Raw genomic sequence first — 24,169 nt, 5'->3', positions numbered from 1 at the left:
TTTTTTTGCTTGCTCGTTTGCCAAGTGTGTGAGGTAGCGACAATAAAAGGGAGTAAAAGAGGAAGAGGGGACAGCCACATAAGCGCTACTAAGCTGAAAAATATTTAATTAAATATTAAACTATAATTTTTGTTATAAAACGCATAAAGTTTCAAGTTACCGGAGCTGTTGAAGCAGCGGAGCTTACAGAAATTGCTAATGACATTTGGCCATGCAAGTGACGATGGAGCGGTGGGCGGAGGGGCGTTGCCAGGGGAAGGAGCGTGACAGTGTCAAAACTTTTTCACTAGCTGCATAAAACTTTACGTGGCTTAGCCTGTGTGCATGTAAGTGTGTGTGTGTGTGTGTGTGTAAAATGCACAAAAGCATAATTAAATACATAATGAACAAGGCAACAACACACACTCAAACAACAAGCGCGTATCACATTTTTGTAGCAGAGTGTAAAAGGCTTTGCAGAATTTGTGTTTGTATGCATGTTGATTTGTGTGCAGCTCATTATAACATACTACTAACAACAACAACAACTGCTTGCAAAGTTCTTGTTATATTTTTCCAGGGTAAAAAGAGTTGCACGAAAATTAGCATTTTCTGGCTTTGGTTGCATTTGTTTTTAGTCACTTAAAATGAACCTTTGCACAATGGGATTCATGTGTATTTTGAGTGTGCATTAATGACTTTCATATGCTTTATAAGCAGCAGCTTCTCTTAGTGCGCCGATTATAGCAGCTCCTCGGAGGAAATTGCTTCATTACATCTTGGCTTTACATTAGCAATGCTAATTAGATTGGAATTTATGCTGAGATTGAACTTATGCTGGTAAGAGGATAAGCTAATAAAGGAAGTAATGATGAACGAGGAGATACTCTCTTAAAATGAATGCAGGTAGAGATATGTTTACAATTATATATTACGATTCCTCTATAATAGATTCTTTAAGTGATCATGGTGCTTTAAATTTCTTAGTTAGTATAGGCAAAGTGTTCATGATATTCTGAAAATATCTTATGAGATTATTTAAAATTTTGTTTCTCATTCTCCCAGGAATTAGCCCCTTTGTATATTCGAAAAAGCAATCTACAAGTTAGTAGCGAGTTCCTGAGTATATGTGAGTTAAAGAATTTCATGAAATAAAAACGTGTTCCATATTTCTAATGCCAAGCTCTCTTTTAATTCTGAATTCATACACCCGACATAGATATAGATTCGTGTGTGTCTCTATTGTTACTTAAAAACTGTCTCCATTGTCTCCATTTTAAAAACATTTATGTTATTTTCTTAGAGTGTTAAACACCCTTTACCATATAAAACTAGCAAATATATTGCCAGTGGTTGCTTTCAAATCAGTTCTATGCGTAATTTGGCTTCAATCTGATTTGAAATACTCACTAAATTACTTCTTTAATGGCAAAAGATATACGCTTGTGTACATAGTACTGTTTGTGTGATTATGTGCGTGAGTATGTGTGTAGATGTGTTCGGGTTAAGCGTGTTTTATTGTCCTCTACTATATGTAGAAGAAGAACTCACTCAGACAAACGGACAATCTGAAGTTGTTTGCACACATGTTTACAATAAACCAAGGCAGTCAACTTGAGAGCCAGCAAACCAAATGCCAGCTGCTCAGCGTAGGCATGACATACACCCACACACACGTACACATACATGGACGAGAACGACAATGCGCGTCAAACACAGCACACACATACACCACAGCTAGAGCCACAGGAGCAAAGTCAGTCACTTAGTCAAACGGCCGCTCGTTTCAATTTGTCAGTCATCAGCAGTGGCAAATGCAGTGTGTCTTAGTATATGTATGTAAGTGTATGTATGTATGTAAGTGTGTGTGTGTATGTATGTGTGTGCTCTATTTGTATTGTGTGCATGTCAAAGTCATCGTGTTAACATTAATTAAATCTATAGTCTCCCATGGCATTCTGCATTCTCCGGGCTTCTCTTTCCCCTCTTTTTCACTCCCAGTTTCACTCTTTCTCTTCCTCACTTAGAATTGTTGGTATTGATTCAAATTTTTCATTAGTCTTGCAGTTTTGATTCTGCATTCTACAATTTAAAATAATTTATCAGACATTTGTCAAACTAATTAAACATGAACGTATGTTTAATATTTGCGCACGGCTTTTGTTTCAACTCAATTGCAATGTGCATACAAATAAAAGCAACACTAATTTTAATATCCCCCAAAGCGCTTTGCACAGTGGAAAGATCAGCTGCCCTAGCTTTCAGTAATGAAGCTCTTTTTGAATAACAAAGATTTTGTCTGCCTGCTTTTTTCCATATTTTTTATGAAAAACAGCGATTTTTCATTATTTCATTTTTTCAAATTTTTCATATTTTATTTTCGTTAAATATTTTAAAAATTTTATTATTTTTAATTACATTTTTTTTAAGGGCCATTAAATAATTTTCAGACTTTCACTCTGATTGTTCGGAGCAAAATGACCAACCAATAAAAACATAATTTCAAAAATAAGATAATAAACATATTACTAGTATGTAATGTATATACTATATAGTGTTCCCCAAAGTATTATGTTTTAATTCGAAGTATTTGTTAAAATTATATAATAGATTATTCTTTAAAGGTTAAGGATGATTTTTTTTTTCTATTGAAGCGGCAGCGTCTTTTGCATGTCTCCAATATTTTTATGTTGCTTTGATCAAATTTGGTGGAGCACAAAGAACCACCTTTGATCCGAGTCTCGTTTTATTAAATTTTTTTTCCGTCGCGAATCTAATGCACTTTGCCCCCAGAATTATCAGCTCTCATATGGTTAATAAATGCTTAATTAAAATATATGGGCGCTCAAAGGTATGCTATGCCCAAAGGCAACGAAAATGGCAGCGGCAGTGGCAGCCACTCAAACGGCATATGTTTAATTATTTAAATTTAATTTAATGTCATATCAAATTAGTGGCACTCATTTTCACTCCAGGCACGTGAAACATGAAAGCTATTCCACATTCATACACGTGAGTGAGTGAAAAGCTAAAGGCCAGCAGTTTTTAACTCTTTTACATTACGTGCCCGACCCGTTGGCTGCCTGAGGATCTGCACCCAACTTGGCTTGCTTTTGGCGGCGTAAATAAATGTCATAATGCTTCTACCCTATGCTACCTCCATATGAATATTATTATTATTATAATTATTATGCATTCGTTCACTGCTTGTTAATGTTAATGACGTTGTGCCAGGAGGTAAACAGTGGAGGGGGTTAACAGGGCATCAGGTAGCTAAATGCGTGACTGAATGCGCACAAGTGTGTGCATACAGGTGTGTAATAGTTGTGTGCATTTCAGGAGTCAACTGCACTCACACACACACTCACACTCACACGCGGGCAGTCACCAAACTCACTAAGCTCACGTAGACGTTGCATAATTGAATTAGCCAAACAACGCAGCCGTCGGCATGCAACAAAATGCCTCAAACAAGGGCTAATAATGCAATGTGAATGGCAGGCCAAAAGGGGTGAGGCAAGCGGGAAAGGTGAGCAATTGTGTGGACATAGTCATGGGACTGACTCCTGCCACATGGGGGAAATGAACAATAAGTACAAATAATGGATCCCCTTTCCACCCCTTCGCGTACACCCCTTCGCGTACAATGCTTTGTCGAAAATTCCTGGGAGGTGTAAGTAGGGTGTAATTGGTGTAATACTGCATACCGTTTAAGACTAGCAATGTAGCTAAGCCTTTTCTATATAGACTGCAAATAAATTGTAATAATTTTAGGTAACAAAAATAAATGTAAATCATAAAGAGGAATATAATATATTTGGTAAGATATATATATTTGATAAGATTCATTTTCTAAGCTTGTTTAAAATTTGTTAGGTCGTATCTAGATTTTAATCTGGAATTCAATATATTTTAAAACAGAAATCAATTTGAAACAATAGAATGAAGGCGAATTAGTTGAAGGATAAAGAATTTTAGCTAAATAGTTTATCAGCTAGGACTATTAATAATATGCAATTAAATTTAATTTTTATAAATTTATTAGTCAAAATATTAAATTTAAGTTAAATACAATCAGTAAATACTAAATAAATATAGGAGAATAATTCAATTTATTTATCAAACATAAAATATTATGTGCACGCAGAAGTCATATTTTCTAAGCAAATATAAAAGTACACACACACACACACGCACACACTCTCGCATGCAATAAGCAATTAAATTCGTGATTTAGTATTATGGTCATGTTGAACTTCATATGCCATAAATTTTCATATGCCCCCGAAAATAAATTGCCACTGAGTTTTTAATTAACTTAAACTAAAAGAGCGGCTAAAAACCAAACCGTGACTAATTTCTAGGTCCCTCCGCGCTCTCTCTGCTTCTCAAGTACACAACCATCACTTCTTTCAATAAGAATTAATTTTCTACGCAAATGTTTAGTCATAAATAAATTTTCCAAAAAAAGCAAAAGTGAAGAGATGGAAAATCATATTACTTTATTTGTTCATTTAGTACTTTACTACAAATTTAAGCAATCGGCATGGCAACAATCCAAGCAACCACAACAACAACAGCAATGGAAATTGTTGCCTCACATGAGTTCAGTAAAAATCAAAACAAAAATCGCTTAGCTAGCCTACCCCCGGCTCGCTTCGCTCGCGGTGAGGTGCGGCTACAGTCGAGCACGCTCGACAGTAGGATACCCTGAGCCCAGGTACTGTTTTATAGAAGTTTACTTTCGACCAATTGTTCCTATGGCAGCTATATGATATATTGAACCGATTTGAACCAAATCTGGTCAGAATGTACAAAACCAACATTAATGCATATTCTATCAGTTTGTTTAGGATGTCTTAAAAAGAAAAAAAACTTTTTCATACTAAAACTTGATTTTTTACCGATCGGTCCTATGACAGCTATATGATATAGTGGACCGATTTAAACGAACTTCAGCTAGGATGAACAACACTAAGCTAAGTGTATATTCTATCAGTTTTATTAAGATTTCTCAAAAAATAAAAAACTTGTTCGTATTAAGACTTAATTTTCGATTGAGCGTCTCTATTGCAGCTATATGATATAGTGGACCGATTTTAACCAAATTTTGTCAGGATGTTTAATACCAGCCCAGATGCACATTCCTTCAGTTTGGTTCTGTTATCTCAACAAACAAAAAATTTTTCCATAGTAAAACTTCATTTTAGATGTATCGTTCCAATGGCAGCTATAAGATATAGTGGTCCGATCCAAAAATAAAAACAAACTTGATCTGCCTATGGTATCTACCTAACCATACCATACCATGCCTACATACCAAGTTTGAAGTCTCTAGCTCTTATGGTTTCTGAGATCGACACGTTCAAACAGACGGACAGACAGACGGAGGTGGCTCAATCGACTCGGCTGTTGTTCCTGATCAAGAATATATATACTTTTGGGGGTCTGCCACGCCCCCTTATGCCTGTTACATATATTCTGCCAAACACATTATACCCTTTTTTGTCCATTTTCAATGGGCTCAGGGTATAAAAATATGATCAAACTCTGCTGCCTTAAATCACTTTATCCAGTTTTTACTTAATTTTTCCTATACTCGTTTGGTATATACCCTGTGATGAGGTATAATGACTCCATCAAGAACTATGTATTACATTGATGAACCTAAGCTTGGTCACAGGATAAAAGAAATGTTTGTTTGTTTAATGCAAATTAGACTTTAACAATTAGTTGGCATAAGAACATCTTACCAGGGTATCCCTAAGTCGTTTCCCATTCCCATGTCTGCATTGTTTTTCCTATTTTTGCTGATGTCATGGCGGACGCTCAAGTTTTACTATTATTGCTCTAGCTGTTATTATTGTTGTTGGATTTTATGGCTGGCCGATGCCAAAGAGCTGTGTTGTCATTTATCGATTTCATAGCAGCCACACCTTTGCCGCCCCTTCTCTTCAACCCCTTTCCCCCTTCCCCATCTCTCTGACTGCACCCATCACCCATATCTCCGCGCGATATCTATATAAATGGAGGCCTCTGTTTGATTTGTACGCATTAAACTGTAATCTGGTCAAGGTTTTATCGAATTGCGATTATTATGGAGCATCTTGTTTTGTTTATCATCTCATGTGGCTTTACTCTTGGTATGCTTTTCCAATTAGCGGCGAAAAAATAAATTTTCCATTAGTGCGCAAAAAATATTTTGATTGAATTTTTTTTTTTTTGTTTTTTTTTTTTTTTTGTAAGTGACTCAGTTTTGGAATGTAAGATCAAAAGATGTCGGATTGATCAATTTTGTGGCATTGTAAATAATTTGCATGGGCAATGAATTTCTGAAATAAACTGATTTAAAATTCAGGGAAATCTCTGGATGCAGTTGAATTGCTATTAAAATTCCGGAAATAAAAATTAAAAAATTATTAAATTATACAAAAGCAAAATAAAATTGTCTGTCTTATGCTTAAGCATTGATTAACAAGCCTGCGCTTAAATCTTATTTGTATATCCCTTTAAACGTTTAACAACATGTTTAAATAAGTCACTTTTTATTGAGATTAAAATATAAAAATGGTAGCTAGGTTTTAACTCAGACTTAATAAATAGTTCCAATTGTTTTTAAGATTTTAAAAAGATCTGAAGTTTAGGTAATTGCAAATATTCCAACATGTAATGTATAAATGTAAATTTTTTCTATAAGTTTGTAATTATTAAGACATGCACATCTTCATATAAATATCTATAATTCACTTACAGCTGAAAGTAGAATTAAAATAAATTTGTTGGAAAATGAAACACAATTCAATTAGTTTTTGTTTTTTTCTGGTTTCGTTTTTGGTTTCGTTACGTAACCTACTCCAAAGTATCGTACGGAATCGATCAAAAATACACCCACAGATTTATTCACATTTAAAAAAATAAATTCAATACATTTACAAGAATATATATGTATATAAATATAGGTATATTTGTGCAGCTGTCTGTGTGCGTGTGTGTTGGGTATATGCATTTGAATTGTTAGACAAATATTTTCCATCGAATGCATAAATGCGAATATACACGATTTTTAACATAAGTTTGTATAATAGTATGGTTGTGTGTGTGTGTACATTTTATATAAATAAACAATTGTTCGTATCGAGTTTTGTTTGTTCGCTTTGCTCTAAGCAACATGAATAAAAAATACAATTATCAACATCATTTTGAAGTGGTATGCGACTTTCATTATACAGAAACATAACATTCATTTATATATGTATATATATATATATATTATATTTTGTATATATTATATTGTAGTAGTTAGATATATATCAACAATTTGTATAAGGTAGCAAGTTTTAAGAGTTAACGTACATATATATATTTATATTGTAAACATAATCATATAGTTTTTCGTATATTTAATAGTTAAGAGTTCATTTATAAGTATAATAACAACAACAATTAGGGCATTCGACATGGCACATATTACAGTTCAGATTCAATTACAGATCGTATATATATATATATATATATATGTATATCTATGGTCCAACTTTCATGTGGACCTACAAAAATTGGAAATTTCATTTCCACAAAATGTGTTGCGCACAACAAAAATACTCAGTATTATTGCTTTAAGGCTGTGTGTGCCAAGCCGCCTAGCCCATAGATCTAGAGGTGCTCTTCAGATCTACAGTTCTGTAGAGCCTATAGATTAGACAATATATGGATAGATGTAAGGTACTCGTCATAGGCATCAAATGTGGACCACTTGGACATAAAATTTGTTAACCATAAAGCAGTTTTGGGAGCTCATTGTCCCTCATTGTCGGTTTCAAACCAACTCAATAAAAAAACAACACAAAGAAAAGTACTGCTCAATCCTTTTTGTTCAGAAAGTGGAGAACGTAGTGGAGTACGAGATCGTAGCAGTACTTGTACTCCGTCATATTCTCGACCAGATGTGGACGGTGACGCCGTACTGTCTTCACGGCCTGAAAGACATCGACTTCGCCGTGCTGTATGACCTGCTCGATGCACGCATTTGCCGCACAATAAACGCCGGCACGGCTGCGACCATCGGGCGAGACAATACAGACGGGTCCATAGTCGACCTTGTTGCGCCAAATCTCGACCATATTCATTAGATAGACCAGCGAATTGGTTGAGCTTGGCACCTTATGGCCCATCGGCCAGCATGTTAACTGAAATAGCTGGACGGTGCGCGTTGGAGCCTTAACTCCGGCCATCATTTCGGTTAGCGAAACGATTTTCTTATTGATCTTAAACTCCCATTGCTTAATATTCGTATAGCTCTTCGACATGACATAGTGTACACTGAATACGGGACCGTATTTCTCCATTTTCGATTTGTTTGGCCAAAATGATGGATATTGTTGGGACTGCGAAGGGGGTTGACAGAGCACAACAACCGCCGAGCATTCATGATCGTAGACAAGAGACCAGAATTCACCGAGCGTATGCTTCATGGGCCACTCCGTGACAATGTATTCCCTGGGCTTTGTATAGCCATCGACGAAGACTGAGTTGATGTAGTCCGTGAAGGCGTTACCCTGAAAACTGGTTAGATAGGGTCGAAAATTATCAGGGGGTACGCAGAGTACATCACGATTCTTCTCCCGATTATCGGCACGATGTCCGCCCGCACAGTCACCGATGGTGAATCGGGGAGTTTGCTTACAGATCTGATCATATTCAGATTGGTACTCGTTCATCTTGGTGCCGGAGTTGCGACGTGCCTTGGCCTTCAAGCGATCGGAGAGCTCGGAGACGGGAAACCAGGTCTTTCCACATATAATATGCTCCTCGAGCGTATCATAAATGAACTTGTATTGATCGACATTCTCTACGAGTCCCTTGCGAGATTGGCGCAGTTTCTTGAGATAACCAAAGACATTGAAGGATTCCTCTTCCTCTGCCAGCTCCAAGTTGGCATCAATGGACATGTAGACCCCCGAACGACCGCCTCCATCGCTGCAGTGCACCAAAATGGGACCACGCATATCGACATCATCCTCATCCTTTATTATGTTGCCGACAACAAGGCGGACGCGACGTCGGAACTCGAGTAGGGCATTGGAGAAGGGACAGGAGTGGGAATACCATTCGGTATAGTGAAACTGAAGGATCAAACGCTCATCGGTTACCTCGCCCTGTTCCCCCTTCTTGTACAGCCTAAAGGTGCGGATGTGAAAGTTGGCCAACTGTTCCTCCCGCACAATATTGATGTGGATATCGCCATAGGTCTCATGCACCTCCATGTTGGGTGGCCAATACTGGACACACATCACCTTGGCAAAGTCAAAGGTCTTCGTTAGCATGACAATCGCACTGATGTTCTCCTGCCAGACCATGCGCCAATAGGCATTCACGGTCTCCTCGACGGGTCCTTGGGTCACAATGTACGCATTCGGTTTGAGTAGACTGTCCACATACGAGGCATTCACATAGTCAGAGTCGGCGACTCCAGGTAGCTTCTGCAGGACAACACGATTGTAATCATATGGAATGCACTTGGGATTCTGATTCTTCTCCTGATTGTTCTTCTTCAACGCATGACGACACGTATTCGTCTCCACCTTGGCGGCCGTCTGGAACTCCAGCTTATAGAGCACTGGAAACTTTCGCCTCAGATCGCATAATTTGAGAAAATGCCGCACATCGATGGGTCCATTTGGTATGGTCTTCGATAGGGAATTGTTCTCGTCCCGTGCCTCCAGCTTAATGCGCTCAAAGGACAAGAGGCCGCTGTTGAGCATGCTCAGCTTTATGGTATTCGGTATGGAGACAATTGCACGGTTCTTGCGTTGTTGCCTCTCCACGTCATCGTAGCGTGCGGATGACCTCGACCTGTGTTTGTCTTGCTTTGTATTGTTGCTGCTGCTTTTGCTTTTGCTGTTGCCACTGCCACTGCCGCTCCCATTGCCAGCTGTTGTTGTTGCTGCTGTCATGCTGCTGCTGCTGTTGTCAACGTTGCTGTTCTCTGCCACTGTCACTGCCTCTGTCGCTGCCTCTGCCGCTGCTGCTGCCGTCGACTCAGTCGACGCTTCTGCTGCTGCCGCAAGTTGCTGCTGCGTTGTCATCATCAATCACAGTAGTGTGAGGGTGTGTGGAATGTATATATTGTCGAGTGAGTGTGTGAGTGTGTGAGTGTGTGTGTGTGTGTTTGAGTGGGGTGTGCGTCGTTTCGTGCGTTGCGTATAGAGGAGGAAGTAACCGATTAGTATTTGTTCACTTGGCTCAGCATTTTCTCTTGGATTAGTATTTCGTCTTGTTTTTGCATTGCATATGTTTTTGTTTCTTTTTTCTTCTATTCTTATTTATATTTGTTAGTAACTTAATTCTGTTTATTTGTTCACCTTTTAATGCGTCGCGCTAAACGGGTTTCGTTATAAATATAAAATGCACACGATTTGTTTTTCTACTATATCTTGGCTAATATTCTAGTGTCGTTTATATTATGCCTCTATTTATTTGATTTTTCTTTCTATTTTTCTCTATTCGCCTCTCGTGTATCGCTTTTCTTCACTTCACTACACGACTGCTGGCTGACTGGCGACTGTGTTCCTTTTGTCTCTACCATTTGCAGTTGGCTGCCTCGTTGGGGCGAATTTCGTTTTGCGACTGTCCGAGCATTGGGCGATGTTCTGCGCTTTCACCACAACACACAGTCAGACAGAGAGCCAAGGAGAGAACAAGACACAGAGGGAGAAAGAGAGAGAGTGCGAGTAGCGCCTGGCAACATTTTCACCATGGCCCATGTGACTGACGCTTCGTGGGTGCACGACGGGTATTTTTAGCGATGCGGGGGAAACGGATGGCTAAAATCAAACATTGGTATAAAATCAATTTGAACAGAAAGGAATTTTAGCAGCAATTTGATTATTATATAAAAAAATAAATAATCTCAATAATTGTATGGCGTTAAGATACCCTTAAGCGATCTGACTGACTATATACTTTTCCCTAGAATGCACACATATAAAGTGAAGAAATATTTTTAGAACTTACATAGCACTAATGCCCTATTTAAATTTGTTGGTTAATTAAATATATGTGAAACACTTTAAACGTTTCGATAATTTTATTTGAAACTTATTTTCTCGACTGGCATGTATTTTAGAGTTTAATATAAATTCATAATCATGTTTCACATGGCGTATAATTGATTTGGGTGAGTTTAACACTGCTTGACTTTGAACATTTCTCGAATATCTAGAACATTTATACCTTGGTTTCTTTTGCATATTAATTATAAATTGCGAATGTTATATTTTCTTTCTGTTATCGATTTACACTGAAATATTCACTATTAATTAAATATTACATTAAACTATAATTCACCACTATTTGACTAAGTTTTAGCTACTTTAATAAGTGTTATTGTTCTAGCTAGTTTAATTATTGTTATTGCTGTTAAGTATATACGTATTTGTGTTTTCATTCAGTTTAATTTTGTCTCATATACTTTCACACTGTGCAATTCACCTTATACTTAGTATGAATGAAAATTTCGATTTTCCCATTGCACGCTCTTTTCGTTACAGCGAAAATTTCCACTTACCATATGATTTCGCCCTAAAATGCTCTCACAAAAATGTCTCTCTTGTTTTCAGATTTTTTTCTCTTTGCGGCTGCGCAATGCAAAATTTTCACTTTTCATTATGTATTTTGTTTTCGCCTATTGTTTTGGGATGTGTAATTGAAAATTCCGTTATTTAAATGAGGAAGTGACGCTGATTATGTTGATTTTTTTTTTGTTTTTAATATTTTTGATTATTGTTGTTTTTGATGTTTGGCATTTTGATTTCCATATTTAATTGGCATGGCGTATAAAAAATTATGAATTATACGACCGCTGTGTGATATACTCATCGTATTCCCAATTTTAATGACTGCAGTAAATTTACATTTCCTGTTATGGTCAGCTGTTGTTGTACTTGTTTTGTTGTTTATTTGTATGGTACATTTTCACATTTTCACACTTACACATTTTATTTCCGTATGCACCTCCTCTAAATAGCACTTGGCAAGAGCCCATCGCCAAAGAGGAAGCGCATCGCGGCCCCTCGAGACGCGCCATGAAGAACAAACAACAACAACAGCAACAATCATAGAACGGCATGTGTTTCGATCGTAATGATGTTTGAACATTTAATTTGATCATCATTAAGATGCTGTTGAAGTGGTTGGCGGCTGGCGCTCTCGAGGTAATTTCGAATTTCGAAATAATTACACGAGCGTATGTCAAAGAATTCTGAAATGTAAACAAATCTTTTGTATATGCACAGTGGGCTGCATTCATCAAATAGTGACTCACAAATATTGAGGGTCAAGTTGCTTACAATTCGATGCCAACGACTGATAGATGCGTTTCAATATTGTCTTATTTATGTGACAGAAAGCTAAAAAATCTTAAGATACGAAGGGCAAATAATAATTTATACAAGAATACTTTGAAAGTGGAAAAATGTATTTTAATATTAAAAAACTAATATATCTTGACATTAAAAAATAATTAATGGCTATTTAATATTTAAATTCATTTATAAATATTATTTGTGGGATTTCTCTAATAGTGTAGGAAGCTAAAGAATTCCCTCACATGAATTTTATTTTTATTTTTAAACATGGGTTAACCAATCATTTGGTAACTATGGCTTGGAATATTATTAATTGATTTACAGATTTGAAAAAAAAGATTAAAAAGTGAATATTTCTCATTCAATAGATACTTTAAAAACATTTGACTGTAAATATTAATGATCATTTCAAGAAGCAAAAAAAAAACTATTAAAAAAATGTAAATAAATAATTTATTATGAATTGCATGAGAAATTTAAACTAATGATTTAAAACGCAATTGATTTACATATATTAAATGTTTCTTTTCTGTTTAAAATGACTTATAAATAATTGCTTGGAAATGTTTGATTTATTTTCTATTCATAGAATCTAAGTATAACATTTAATCAATAAAACTTATACCTAACTGAAGGAACATACGCCATTATATTGGTCACATCGCAACGATACGGAGTCGAGGGGAGCAGCAGTTAATTTAAGTTATTTGCCTACCTTCCAGCCAGACGATAATCCGGCGTAAAGCCGCGTGGCTCTTGTAAACTGCTGTACCCACCTAATTTGAGAGCTGTTGACCCATTAGAGACCCACACAAAGTGCCACCCTCACTGACTGGCTCAAATGGCGCCGGCACGCAGCTCAAGCACTTAAATATGCCAGCCTCCACTGCCCGTCACACACTCACACACACACACACACACACACAGAGATAGATGGGAATACACACATTTATGGCTAAGCCAACAAAGCGTTGACTGCGGTTGACCGCAGGGTGCAGGACTCTCGTGAGGATGACGCATCCTTAACGTGCTACAAAATCCGCATTTAGGCTCGTAGTAAAACAGCCGAAACAACGAAACTGAATTGAGGCAGTTCGACTAATTAGCATTAAATCGGCTGCAAGCAAGGACAACAAGGATATGGATGGAGAAAGCACTTACCTTGCCAAATATGGTGAGTCCGCCATGCTTCATATTAAAGGTCGGCGCGTCCGCCGAACTCGAGTCAGCCCATGGAGTATGGCATGTGGATGTTAGTGTCATATATCGTACACCAATTGCATACAGGGTGCGCAATACAGCCAATGAGCCACCCAGTGAATGGCCGCCCTCGACACCGGTTAGTGAACAGAGTTGTTGGTTCTTGTGCGCCTCAATGATGTCTGAAAGGAGGAAAGAGCAGAGTGGAGAAGACATGTTTGAGAAGTTTCTGTTCGAGTCGAATTTTAAACTTGACTGTGCACAGACATTGTTTTTGGCAACTAAAGCATAAGTAACAACTGTTGTTCTGGTCTGTCATTTGCTTTGCTGCCCCGTTAAGCTCTCTGTTCATTGCGGTCTCAGTTCATCTGTCCGTCTGTCCGTCTGTCCGTCTACTCGTCTGTCTATCTGTCAGTTTATTCCCAACATGGCATTTGTGATGTGCTATGCAATATTTACGCTTGTCTTGGCCAGCAGCTTTGATCTCTTTCGTTATATTCTATTTGGTTCTCTTGCCAAGCACTTGTCAAAATACTTGCTTATAGTATTGTTCATTGTTTTAAGTTTCTTTATATTTTTCTTTGTTTTTTTTTTTTTGTTTTGTTTCTTGTATTGTTTTTAGCCAGCAAGTTGAGCAATGTTTGCATAAAGTTGTTAAACAAGTTGAGTTTTTGTTTCTGCAGTTCGCCTGGTTGAGCAAACTTTCCAATTTTATACTGAGTGAGAGTCATTAAGTATTTCTTTCGAGTTGCCAATTTAAAATCATTTCTTTGTCAAATGTACAAGGTAATTATTTCACGTTTTATAAGAGAAAAAATTGTGTCAAGTAATACACTGATAAAAAAAATGTTTTAAAATCAAGATTTTAATCTCAGAACTAAGGTTTTTGGTCTAAAAAATGCGTCGAGAACATAAAACTCTTAAATTAAGAATACTCATCTTGTTTTAAAGAGCATTTTAAATAAGACAAAGTTCTTTATTTTTAGAATAAATTTTCTTAAAATAAAATCAAAATAAAATAAAGTTTTTATATTTATAATTTTGTTTTTAAATTTTCATTTATTTACATTTTATTCTGTTTTAGTAATTTTTTAAATGTTATTGTAATTTGTTACGAGTGATATTCGAACCGCTGCCTATTGCTTCACAACTGAAGCGGCCTCGCGACCATTTGTTTGATACAAAATAGTACCTATTTATACTTTCCTAACAATTTAAGATTTTTATTCTTATATTAAGATTTTAAGATTTTTTAGATTAATAATCTTAGTTTCAGTAATTTGGTCTTAAATTAATCTTACTTTAAGAACAAAATATTTAAGATGAATGTATTTTTTTTCAGTGTACCAACTTATTTGCTACCCTCCCTTTACAATCGTTTGCATGACAGTCTACGTCATTCAGCGGCTGACGTCAGAATCTCTGTAATTGAACTGAAACTGCGCACGATTGAGAAACAAACATTGCAAGTTGCCAACGGTGAATTTTATAGTTATAGGGTATACCGTATATACATATTGAAAAATATATTTTTTTATATGTACAATTCAGCACTACAGTGACGTCTATGCATGTCATGCTAGTCGCCACTGTGGCGTCTAAGTGGGAACAGCTAAAAGTTTGTTGATTTCGCAGTAATTGGCAACAATGTCACTTGCTGCAATGATTGACAAACATGGCGTTTACGTTTGTGACGTAAGTCAAAGTTAGAAAGATAATACTTAACTTCCTTTACTATCCGCAAAAGCGAATAAAAATTATCCTCACAGTCATAGGTGCAGCTAAAGTGAAAATTTTCCATTTACATAAAAAAAGTCAAAAATAATAATTGGTTTCTAAAGTAAACTAATATGTATGCAGAATCAAACTTATGAGCTATCAAAAATATGTTAAAAATTATGAAAATAATGAAAAATGTTTGAAAATAATGTTAGTTTTAGAAATTAAGAAAACTTAGTTGCAGAATCATTTTAATTTAAATGTCAAGAAATGTCATGAAATATTGAAAACTTAAGTGATTTCGAAAATTTAAAAAAATGTAGGTACATTGAAACAGTTTTCCAAATGGCACACTCATTTTAATAAAGATATTAATAGAAAAGCACTATGTTCACAAAGTTGATACACATTATACATACATACATACATATACATTATCTATAACGGTTTATGAGTATAATTCTCTTTAAGAGTTGGCAACAATGGCTTGGCAAGTCCAGCTATCCCTGTTAATATGATCGCGGTTAACAGACCTGACCTTTGAGTATGTGTGCTTGTAGTTACAGTGGTGTCTAGGATTGTATGCTTACAAGACTCGCAAGACAATGAGACTACTGAGATGAGGTTGAAGAGCCTACGACAGTGTTGTCAACAATATGTGGCCTATATGTATGTACATATATCGAAGCACAAAGAGCAGCTCAGCTTAATTTGGAGCTCACTGCACCCATTATCCTGCAAGTAATAGTACCTATAATTATAATTAATGCATAGTTCATGCCGATATATTTGAAAATACAATCGAATGGACTTCAATTGCATATTTGCCATTAAAACTAAGGTCCTAACTGCAATATCCATTATTGTAGCACAACAATGTTCTGTGGCGATTTGAATTCTGATTAATGTACCTATTGAATATCCTCTCTGGCATGGGTATGAGTATGAGAAAGGAAGGAAACGCACACACACAGAAAACGATTCAATAATTTGTTGCTGCATTCAAATCAAGCATTGTAATAACATATCAAATGTCACACACAGGAGAAATCGAGTCAATAAATTGCCACAAAGGAAACCAAAGAAAGGTGTGGAAGAAGAGGAAGGACCAAGGACCTTTACTCAGACTGGGACTCTCTTGCTAGTTTTCAGGCAATAAGTAAATAAGCTACGTAAAATCAAAAGGGCGCACTTGTAGAAAATGCTGTCCTGAAGAAGCTGTTGTTGTTGTTGCTGCTTTTGCGAGTCCTGCAACTCCTGACTGCCATTGTTATGGAAGCAAGGCAAGCAAATACCTGCCACAAAACCTGCTCGATGTCGTCGTTGCCGTAAAACCCTAAAATATGGAGCAAATAAACAAATATTCTGGCCAGACCTTTAGTGCAGTTGCTGATTTTAGTTGTTGATGTTGGTGTTGTTGCTGTGACAGTCGAACGAGAGCAAGCAAAAGCACTAAAATGCGCCACGTGAGCTGAAGCTCAATTTTTGTACCCAGCATCGAGGAAATGGACTAGGGACTAGGGACAGTGGACAAGGGACTGGCACAGGCAAAAGGACTCGATTCCAATACTGGTCCAGCATGTAATTGTCTGTGACTGGGCACAAACGGCGACCATGGCCCAAACGTAATGTATAATATATGGCCCATGTATCGGATGCGATTTGAGGCAATAGAGAAACGAATTCTCCAACACATTTCAAAATGAAAATCCCCAAAGCAAAAGCCACTTGACGCAATAAACCAAATGTAGAAGGCCACACATACATGTATGATGTACTCTCCTCTTATGGCTCGAAACTAGAATACACTTTGCTGATATTGTCCAACATCGCCAAAGTGATTGAAATGGGGTTTGTTATATGATCCTACTGGTAAAGGTAGAACTTAAGGTGTCTTAGACACAATCTGAATGTTATACGTCTATGAATATTTACATAAGTTTACTCTAAAGAAGATACAAACTTACTATACACCCACAAATAAATTAATTAGTTTTAGTATAATTAATAAAAGGGAGACACAAATTGAAAAATAGCAATTTTATCTGTAGTTGTATGATACATTTTTAATGAAATATAATAAATAAACAAAAATTATATATGAAGAATTAAATATTTTTTATGCATTTCTAGAAAAGCTCTTGAAGCATATACTTAATTTATGAATTCTATCTAAGCTATGAATATTCTGTTCAATTTATTTATCTGTTTTGCTAAGTACTCTTTTATGGGATTATAGAACTGAATTCAAAGGAAATGTGTCAGCTTTTATGAATATTTTCATATTTTGTGCTTTTAAACGAATTCTATGGGCAAACAAAGTGACAGGTAATGTAAACCCAGTGAAAGGGCATTAGAATGTTACTAAACAGAATGCAATTTTGCTGTTCAGAGAACTAAGTCTCAGTCCCTGTCTCGGCATCTCAATGTAAATTGAAGTTTACACATTTCGAAGGTGGAAATTGAAAATTGCGAATGGAAAGCATTCGCAAATCGACACATGGAATAACACTGGGAATGAAATGTAAAGTAGCAAAATGCTGGCAAGTGACAGAATTGGCACAAAAGAAAATAAACTTCTGGTTAAATTCAGATTTTAGAATTTTCTTTCTCCATTTTTCTCTTTCGTTCTCGTTCTCTTTCTCTTTGTCGTTCTCTTTCTATCTGTATTTATTGTGTTTATGCAACGCGAATGCAATGCTCATTTGTACATGATGCCTGCTTGGATGGCTGCCTGCTGTAACTAAGCAGCCAGGATTTATCAGGACGACTGGGAGAGAACAGAGCTGGGGAATCCGTGACTGAAAGGACGACAGACAGACAGAATGACAGACAGACAGGCAGGAGGTGGGACGTCAGTCGTCGCGTTGTGTTTCGGTTCGTTAGCTTTGCATTTTTTACAATCACTTTGGCATAGCTCAACATCTGGTTGAGACTCGGATGGACGCATGGACCGCTGGCGGGGGCGCTGGGGAGCGTAGCCACGCCTTGCTGCACTCGCTCAATGGTCACTTGCATTCGCATTTTATTTACACGACATGTGAGCTCAACTACAATTTCAACCAACCGAATTTATTTGCTGTACTTCAAATAAATTGTTGGTTTTTATTTTATGCAACACCAGCTGCAAAATTTCACGTGCCATACGATTTAGTCCAATGGTCAAAAGGGAAGGCAAAGGAGGTGTAAGTTTTTTGGCCAAGTGCGCCAGTTGGGAGCTCAACTTTGTGCTTGCATCTTTGATTTGGCTATATTTACGGTGTCTCAAAGGGTTTACTACGAACTGTAGCTGGGAATGTTAAGTGCAAATATCAAATCGTTTATTGAGTATAAGGGAGTTTATTAATATCCAGTATCCAGTTATTCAAGAGTGTAAAATATGTGGTTAGTGTAGCAGAGATTTAATAATAAGCTTTAAACTTCAATCATACACAAATAATTGAACATTACGTATACGTCTAGTAAACATGAATGATTCCTATCAATAGTTAATTGTTTGACTGAACAGTCAGCCTAGTTTTAATTAGCAAACCCTCTCTCAGAACTAAACTTAGATGACTGTATGTATTTGAATAATAAACTCAATTCTGTTAAAACTATCTAAATATTACGTTTACGCAATGAATTTACCTTTTTTACGTCTGAAGCTCTTATTTTCAAGTGTTTGGACTATAATTTTCTAGTAGGCAAATCCATCATACAATGTGCTTCCAGCTTTTATTCAGTTTAGTCAAGCTGAAATATAAGTTTGAGTTTCTCAGATACGCACTTGACTTACATGTAGATTACTTTTCTATTTTTTTTTAGCAATCAAATCGATCTTGTTTCAATCAATTGATTTCAATCATTTTATCCATGGAAACGTGCTTCGATGAACACCTCAATCTTAATTTCATTAGCTTACAACCTATCAAAATCGAGTAGTATTTTTTCACAATTTTCAACATTTTTTTTTGCCACATGAAGGCGTACAATGTCTGAGTTAAGTAATTAAAAACTGTCTACTTGCAGTTTTTCGTATCCATTTCCTGTTTTTTTATGTCTGCTCTGCTACGCAAATTGTTCACAGTCTGTTTGAAGCTCTTAAAAAATTGCAGCATTTGCGCATTCTTGTTGTTGCTATCGGCAACCCTCTGTCAACAGTCAAAACAGTCAAAAGTTTACAGTCTACAGTTTGTTTTTTGTAGATAAACATATGCGTTTCTTATCACAAATTGCTGTTACTGCAAGTACGATTATTTTTGGGGTATTTCCTCTGCTGCATTTTGGTGCAAAAACTTTTCCTGTACATGATTTTTATAGCCATATGATTTATTGACATTTCCATTTACGGCTGTATAAATGTTTCAACGCAAAATGCCGGAAGTTATTTCTTGTTTGTAGATTTTTCTTGTTTTTCCCGCAACAAAAATACTAAAAGATTGCCAAGTCGCCAGTCAGCAGCAAATCAAAATGCAAAACGGAAAGCAGAACGCAGAAACAACAACAACATCGAGAGGAGCAACAATACGAACAAGTAGAAGGAAACTAAAATGTTCTCCGGAGAACTCGAACATAAGTCAAAGCATGCAACTTGCAGTTTCTTGCAACATCAGTTGCGACCCCTTGTGGCAGTCGACTGTTGAGGAGCTAAACATGAATTGGGCCTGCCGCAGTTCTTGTGCCACCTGCTGGTAACTAGGTGAGTGCAGAATATCAAAGGAAATGGCGCAAAAATATGGCACACGGTAAGCAGTTGCCTCAAGTGGAGGTCTGAGCACTGCAAATGCAACAACAACAACCTTCCGATGCTGATGCTGTTGCTGTTGCCGCTACTCTTTCTACATCTACTCGTTATTATTGCGCATACTTTTTCCAGACTTTTTTTTTGGATTTTCATATATTTCGGTTGTTGCCAGTCAAGATACTTTTGAAGAACTCGCGAAAAGTTGGCTGCTTAGCGCCAAATTGAATGCGTGGATTGCGAGTTTTTCACATTCCACCTAAATTCGTTGTCATCTAAACTTTTGGTATGCCGACTGGCATATGCGGCGTATGTGTAATATTTTTGGCACTTCTGTCATTTCTACTTACCCTGCGCCGATGTACAAGTGGTTAACTGCGGTGAATATCGATCGGTTAGTCTTTTGATCACATCAATCTGTTCCAGCGTCAACTGTACCGCATCGCGATGTTGAGCCTCACAGGGAACATAAGCCGCCCAGAACTGCAAGAAGTAATGGAAATAACATTTATTAGTTATATTTATTTTCTAAAAATATTAATGATATTCTCATTAAAGTGTGCACTTTATTAACTTTATTAATATTTTCACAGCTTTCTAGAGTATTTCTAAAATTATTTCGTTAACATGCCGTTAAATGAGTTGAATTTGAACAACATTTTAGAGCTACACATACGAATTAAAACTGGTGTTCTTCTAGCCAGGCTAACAATACAATCAAATTGTACACGAGCATTACCACAGTTATCGTTTATTGCAGCTTTTCATTATTTGCCTCAAAATTCCATGTGCCGGACTAAAAGTTCAGGGGGGAAGGAAGGGTATCACACATTGGCATTGGCAACCGACTAATGACATGTGGCAACAATAGCAGCAATAATATTGCTAGCACAATTTCCAAATACCTTATGCAAACGTTTATCTGGGCAACGGTAATGAACGTACTCTCACCAGGCATCTCAACCCAAAATACGCCAATGGCCATACAATTAACCCGAATTGAGAAAATGTTCATTCACTTTTGTCTCCGATAAACTCGACACACTATAGAACAAAACCCGGAATTGTGCAACAATAACCAGAGTTGCCACAGGAAAATGAGTGTTAGAAGGAATTAAGAACAAGGTAATATGAACAGTTTGTGAGTATCTAACATGTAGATACCCTGTAACTGTCAATAATTTATTTTGATTCAGATCTTATGAATAGAAAATATAGCTACAATTTTATCTGTGTTTAATCCATTATCAAATCATAATATTTAGAGCTATATTTTGATCAATCATACCCATTGAATAACTCAAATACCAATTATGTAGGTGGTACAAAATAAAACTAAAAATCAACCACGTGCATCTGCAGCTAAAACATGTGGATGCTGTTCAAGGACCATGTGGATAAACTTTTGCGCTCTGCACAAATGGAATTTGCAGTTGCCATTATTATTGTTGCTATATGCTGGTAATAATGGGGAGAAACGGGAGGGATAGGGGCTGATGTGGGCTAAGCGGGGGGTGCAATAGTGCAAATTTACTAGTTCAACAATTAAAATTACACAAATTTGATGCGCTGGCTTGGCCTAGGCATACAAATTCAACCAGGAATCCCTTCTCTCTCTTCTTTAACTCCTGCTCTCTTTCTAGCTTTCTAGCTGTGCTAAATTGTTTTTTGACCACAGCACTTGACTCGCTTATTGAAAAGTTGTAGTTCTGAAATGCCAACCTGGCTAACGTGAATGCTCTCTATGAATTGCGTTGCTTTAATGTATGTACTTTATCATAATCATCATCATCATGATCATCATGCTTATGGCAACTGGCAAATGAACATTTGCAGTATTTTGCTTTTAATTTACTGCCTTGAAATACTATTTGGGATATACGTGCTCAGAGGGCTCAGCTCTGTGTCTCTGCCTAGATTTCAGTTTCAGCTTTCGCTTCGGCTTCCCTGTTCCGGGATTCTGGATTTTGGCACTCGTCCAGCCTGCTCACGAATTTATATTAAAAATTATTTATTGCATTTGCTGCTTTTGGCCCTTATTCTGCTCCTTCATCTTGTTTTTGTTATTTGTGTGCCGAGTAAAAAGCTAAAACTTTTTAATTGCTCTTTTTGTTGTTGTTGTTGTTTCATTCGCTGCTCATGCTGTTGTTGTTGTTGTTGTTGAGTATGTGTTTAGAATTGTTCTTTGCATTTTGAATGCTTCCTGTTCGATGGAGACACGTACGTGCTTTTATTTTTCCCTAATGATATAACGTGATCTAGTGGCTTGAATTCGTTTTACGGCTCGAAAAGTGTCTGTTAAAACTTATACCTGAACAAATACGAGGCGAACTTGTACATACATGCGCAATTAACAAACAACTTTAAGAAACCAAAGGACATTAAGAGTCAGAAACGTTTCGGGTTGGCCATCTAGCAATAAATATTTAAAAGAAAATTTAGTAAGAGACCTTACCTTAAAATGTAATTCAATTTTTTAATCGTTAAGAATAAATGTAAACGGATAATGTAAGGAATCAAACCGAAGCAAAAAACGGTACCGGTTTCGGTAAACGGTTCTATTTCGATTTTGTCACTTCTGGTATGAGTACCGATACAACAAATCAATTTTGAAAACCTCTAAAATGTTCGAGAATTTTTTAGATTAATTATGACATAAAAAGTTGTATAAAAGTTGAAACTTGATATTAAACGTTTTGGGTTTTTGAAAATCTCATGCGGATACCCTTTTCATACATTTGAATGCAGGATGAATTTAGAGGCCAAATCATGATCAATGTGACATTCTGCTTGAAATCGGATCAGTTTTGACAAAGCTATGAATGTATAAAGTTGGTCAAACCTTTGACCTAGCAACTTTAAAAGTACAATTTTTGTATAATTTGACATGAGTTTTCACAAAAAAAGGAAACGTCTCAGACTCAAATTTAAAGTTTTATGTGTACTTAAGCGACTCCTTATATAGTTATTAATATAAGGAGTCGCTTAAAACTGGAAATTGGAGATTTTAAATTTTCAAAATTCCAAAGGTGGGTCTCTTTGCTTTAAAAGAAAAATATTTTTATTTATTTATTTATAGTTTGGTAACCGGTCCAGTTCTGGTACCAGATATGAAACGGAAATAAATATGAAATAACTCAAAAGCTTACTCTCTTGACCTAAGTCAGTAGTCAAAATCGATTGAATCGGGGCCACTTTAGAATATAACCAACATTAAAGGAGCCTTTATTTAAAATGAGAGCCATTTGAAGTAAAGCTTTTTCTTTGTATTTTTGTGCTAAAATTGTGATGCAGATAAGCAAAATGCTGACACTTGCACTTTAGGAACGGGCAAACAACAATTGCAAGACACACACAGACTGAGACAGTGAAAGAGACACAGATGGAGTGGGAAATAGAGACAGAGAAGGAGAAAAACTCAGTTTACAATTTGGACGCTTTTGTTCACTTTTTTTTCATTTCTCTTTCTCACTTATTTTTGCTTTCGCCCCTTTTTTTTAATGCTGCCTTTGGCATTGTTGTTTAATTTTTTGCTCTGCCCACAAATCCGCTTAAAACATTTTCATAGGCATTAAAGAGTGGCATGGAAGGAGAGGTGTAGGGTGTGGGGTGTGCGGTGTGAGGCGTGATGATTTCGATGCTTGCCTGTAACCGCAAGAGGCAACAGGTAACGCGGCGTATGCGCAATATCTCTGACTAGGCTCAGCATGTATGTGTGTGTGTGTGTTCTACTTCGACAGCTTACAGCAATTTGGTGGCACTCGCTTGGCACTGGCAAAATATTTTGCTTATGTTAGGCAAGTAACCTGTTGCCTAGTTTCAAGTGCCGCCATCAGCTTCATATTACACTGGCGAAATCGCCTTTGTTTAGTTTTGGAATGTGGGTGTGAGCGAGCACTTGAAGTGTGTTTAAGCATGGCGTTTTGCCATTAGACGCCCACCTGCAACAGCATCAACATCATCAACATCAACACCGCATGGGGCATTCACCAAAGTGTCGTCAACGTCTCAATGGCAACGCTCGCTGGTGTCCTTGGGCTGCTGCTTTTGTCCTATCAGCAGCATCCGCAGGAGCAACATTATTGTCATCATCATCAGCATTGTTGGCTCGAAGAATATTAATATTTAAAGTTGTTTGGCTCCGGCAGCAAGCGCAACGACAATGTTATTCTCCAAGGACAAC

General features: G+C 36.8%; 2 protein-coding genes across 3 annotated transcripts in view; both read right to left on the bottom strand.

Moving 5' to 3' along the window:
- LOC117779976 overlaps positions 1–24,169 on the bottom strand; it is a 59,010-nt gene that overhangs the window by 18,375 nt on the left and 16,466 nt on the right. The window contains exons 7-8 of the mRNA XM_034616335.1: positions 20,337–20,469; positions 13,506–13,726 (exon numbers count right to left, since the gene is read on the bottom strand). Of these exons, the coding sequence (XP_034472226.1) occupies positions 13,506–13,726; positions 20,337–20,469 (354 nt within the window). The remainder of the gene's footprint in view (positions 1–13,505; positions 13,727–20,336; positions 20,470–24,169) is intronic.
- Positions 6,782–10,674, bottom strand: LOC117780059 (receptor-type tyrosine-protein phosphatase kappa). Of its 2 annotated transcripts, none has more exons than XM_034616439.1 (2): positions 10,341–10,674; positions 6,782–10,052 (listed from the first exon to the last, which is right to left on the bottom strand). In XM_034616439.1, the coding sequence occupies exon 2, from the start codon at positions 9,930–9,932 to the stop codon at positions 7,839–7,841; it is 2,094 nt and encodes a 697-aa protein (XP_034472330.1). In that variant the 5' UTR covers positions 9,933–10,052; positions 10,341–10,674; the 3' UTR covers positions 6,782–7,838. The 2 variants fall into 2 exon arrangements, with proteins under 2 accessions (XP_034472330.1, XP_034472331.1); XM_034616440.1 differs by having other exon boundaries at positions 6,782–10,049.

Source organism: Drosophila innubila (genome assembly GCF_004354385.1).
Source record: "Drosophila innubila isolate TH190305 chromosome 2L unlocalized genomic scaffold, UK_Dinn_1.0 4_B_2L, whole genome shotgun sequence".
Classification (NCBI taxonomy): domain Eukaryota; kingdom Metazoa; phylum Arthropoda; class Insecta; order Diptera; family Drosophilidae; genus Drosophila; species Drosophila innubila.
Note: the sequence above shows the minus strand (reverse complement) of the source record. Positions and strands in the feature narration are given on the sequence as shown.

Bases quoted from the DNA above. Each gene is read 5' to 3' on its own strand.
- LOC117780059 (XM_034616439.1), bottom strand. From the start codon at position 9,932: ATGACAGCAGCAACAACAACAGCTGGCAATGGGAGCGGCAGTGGCAGT.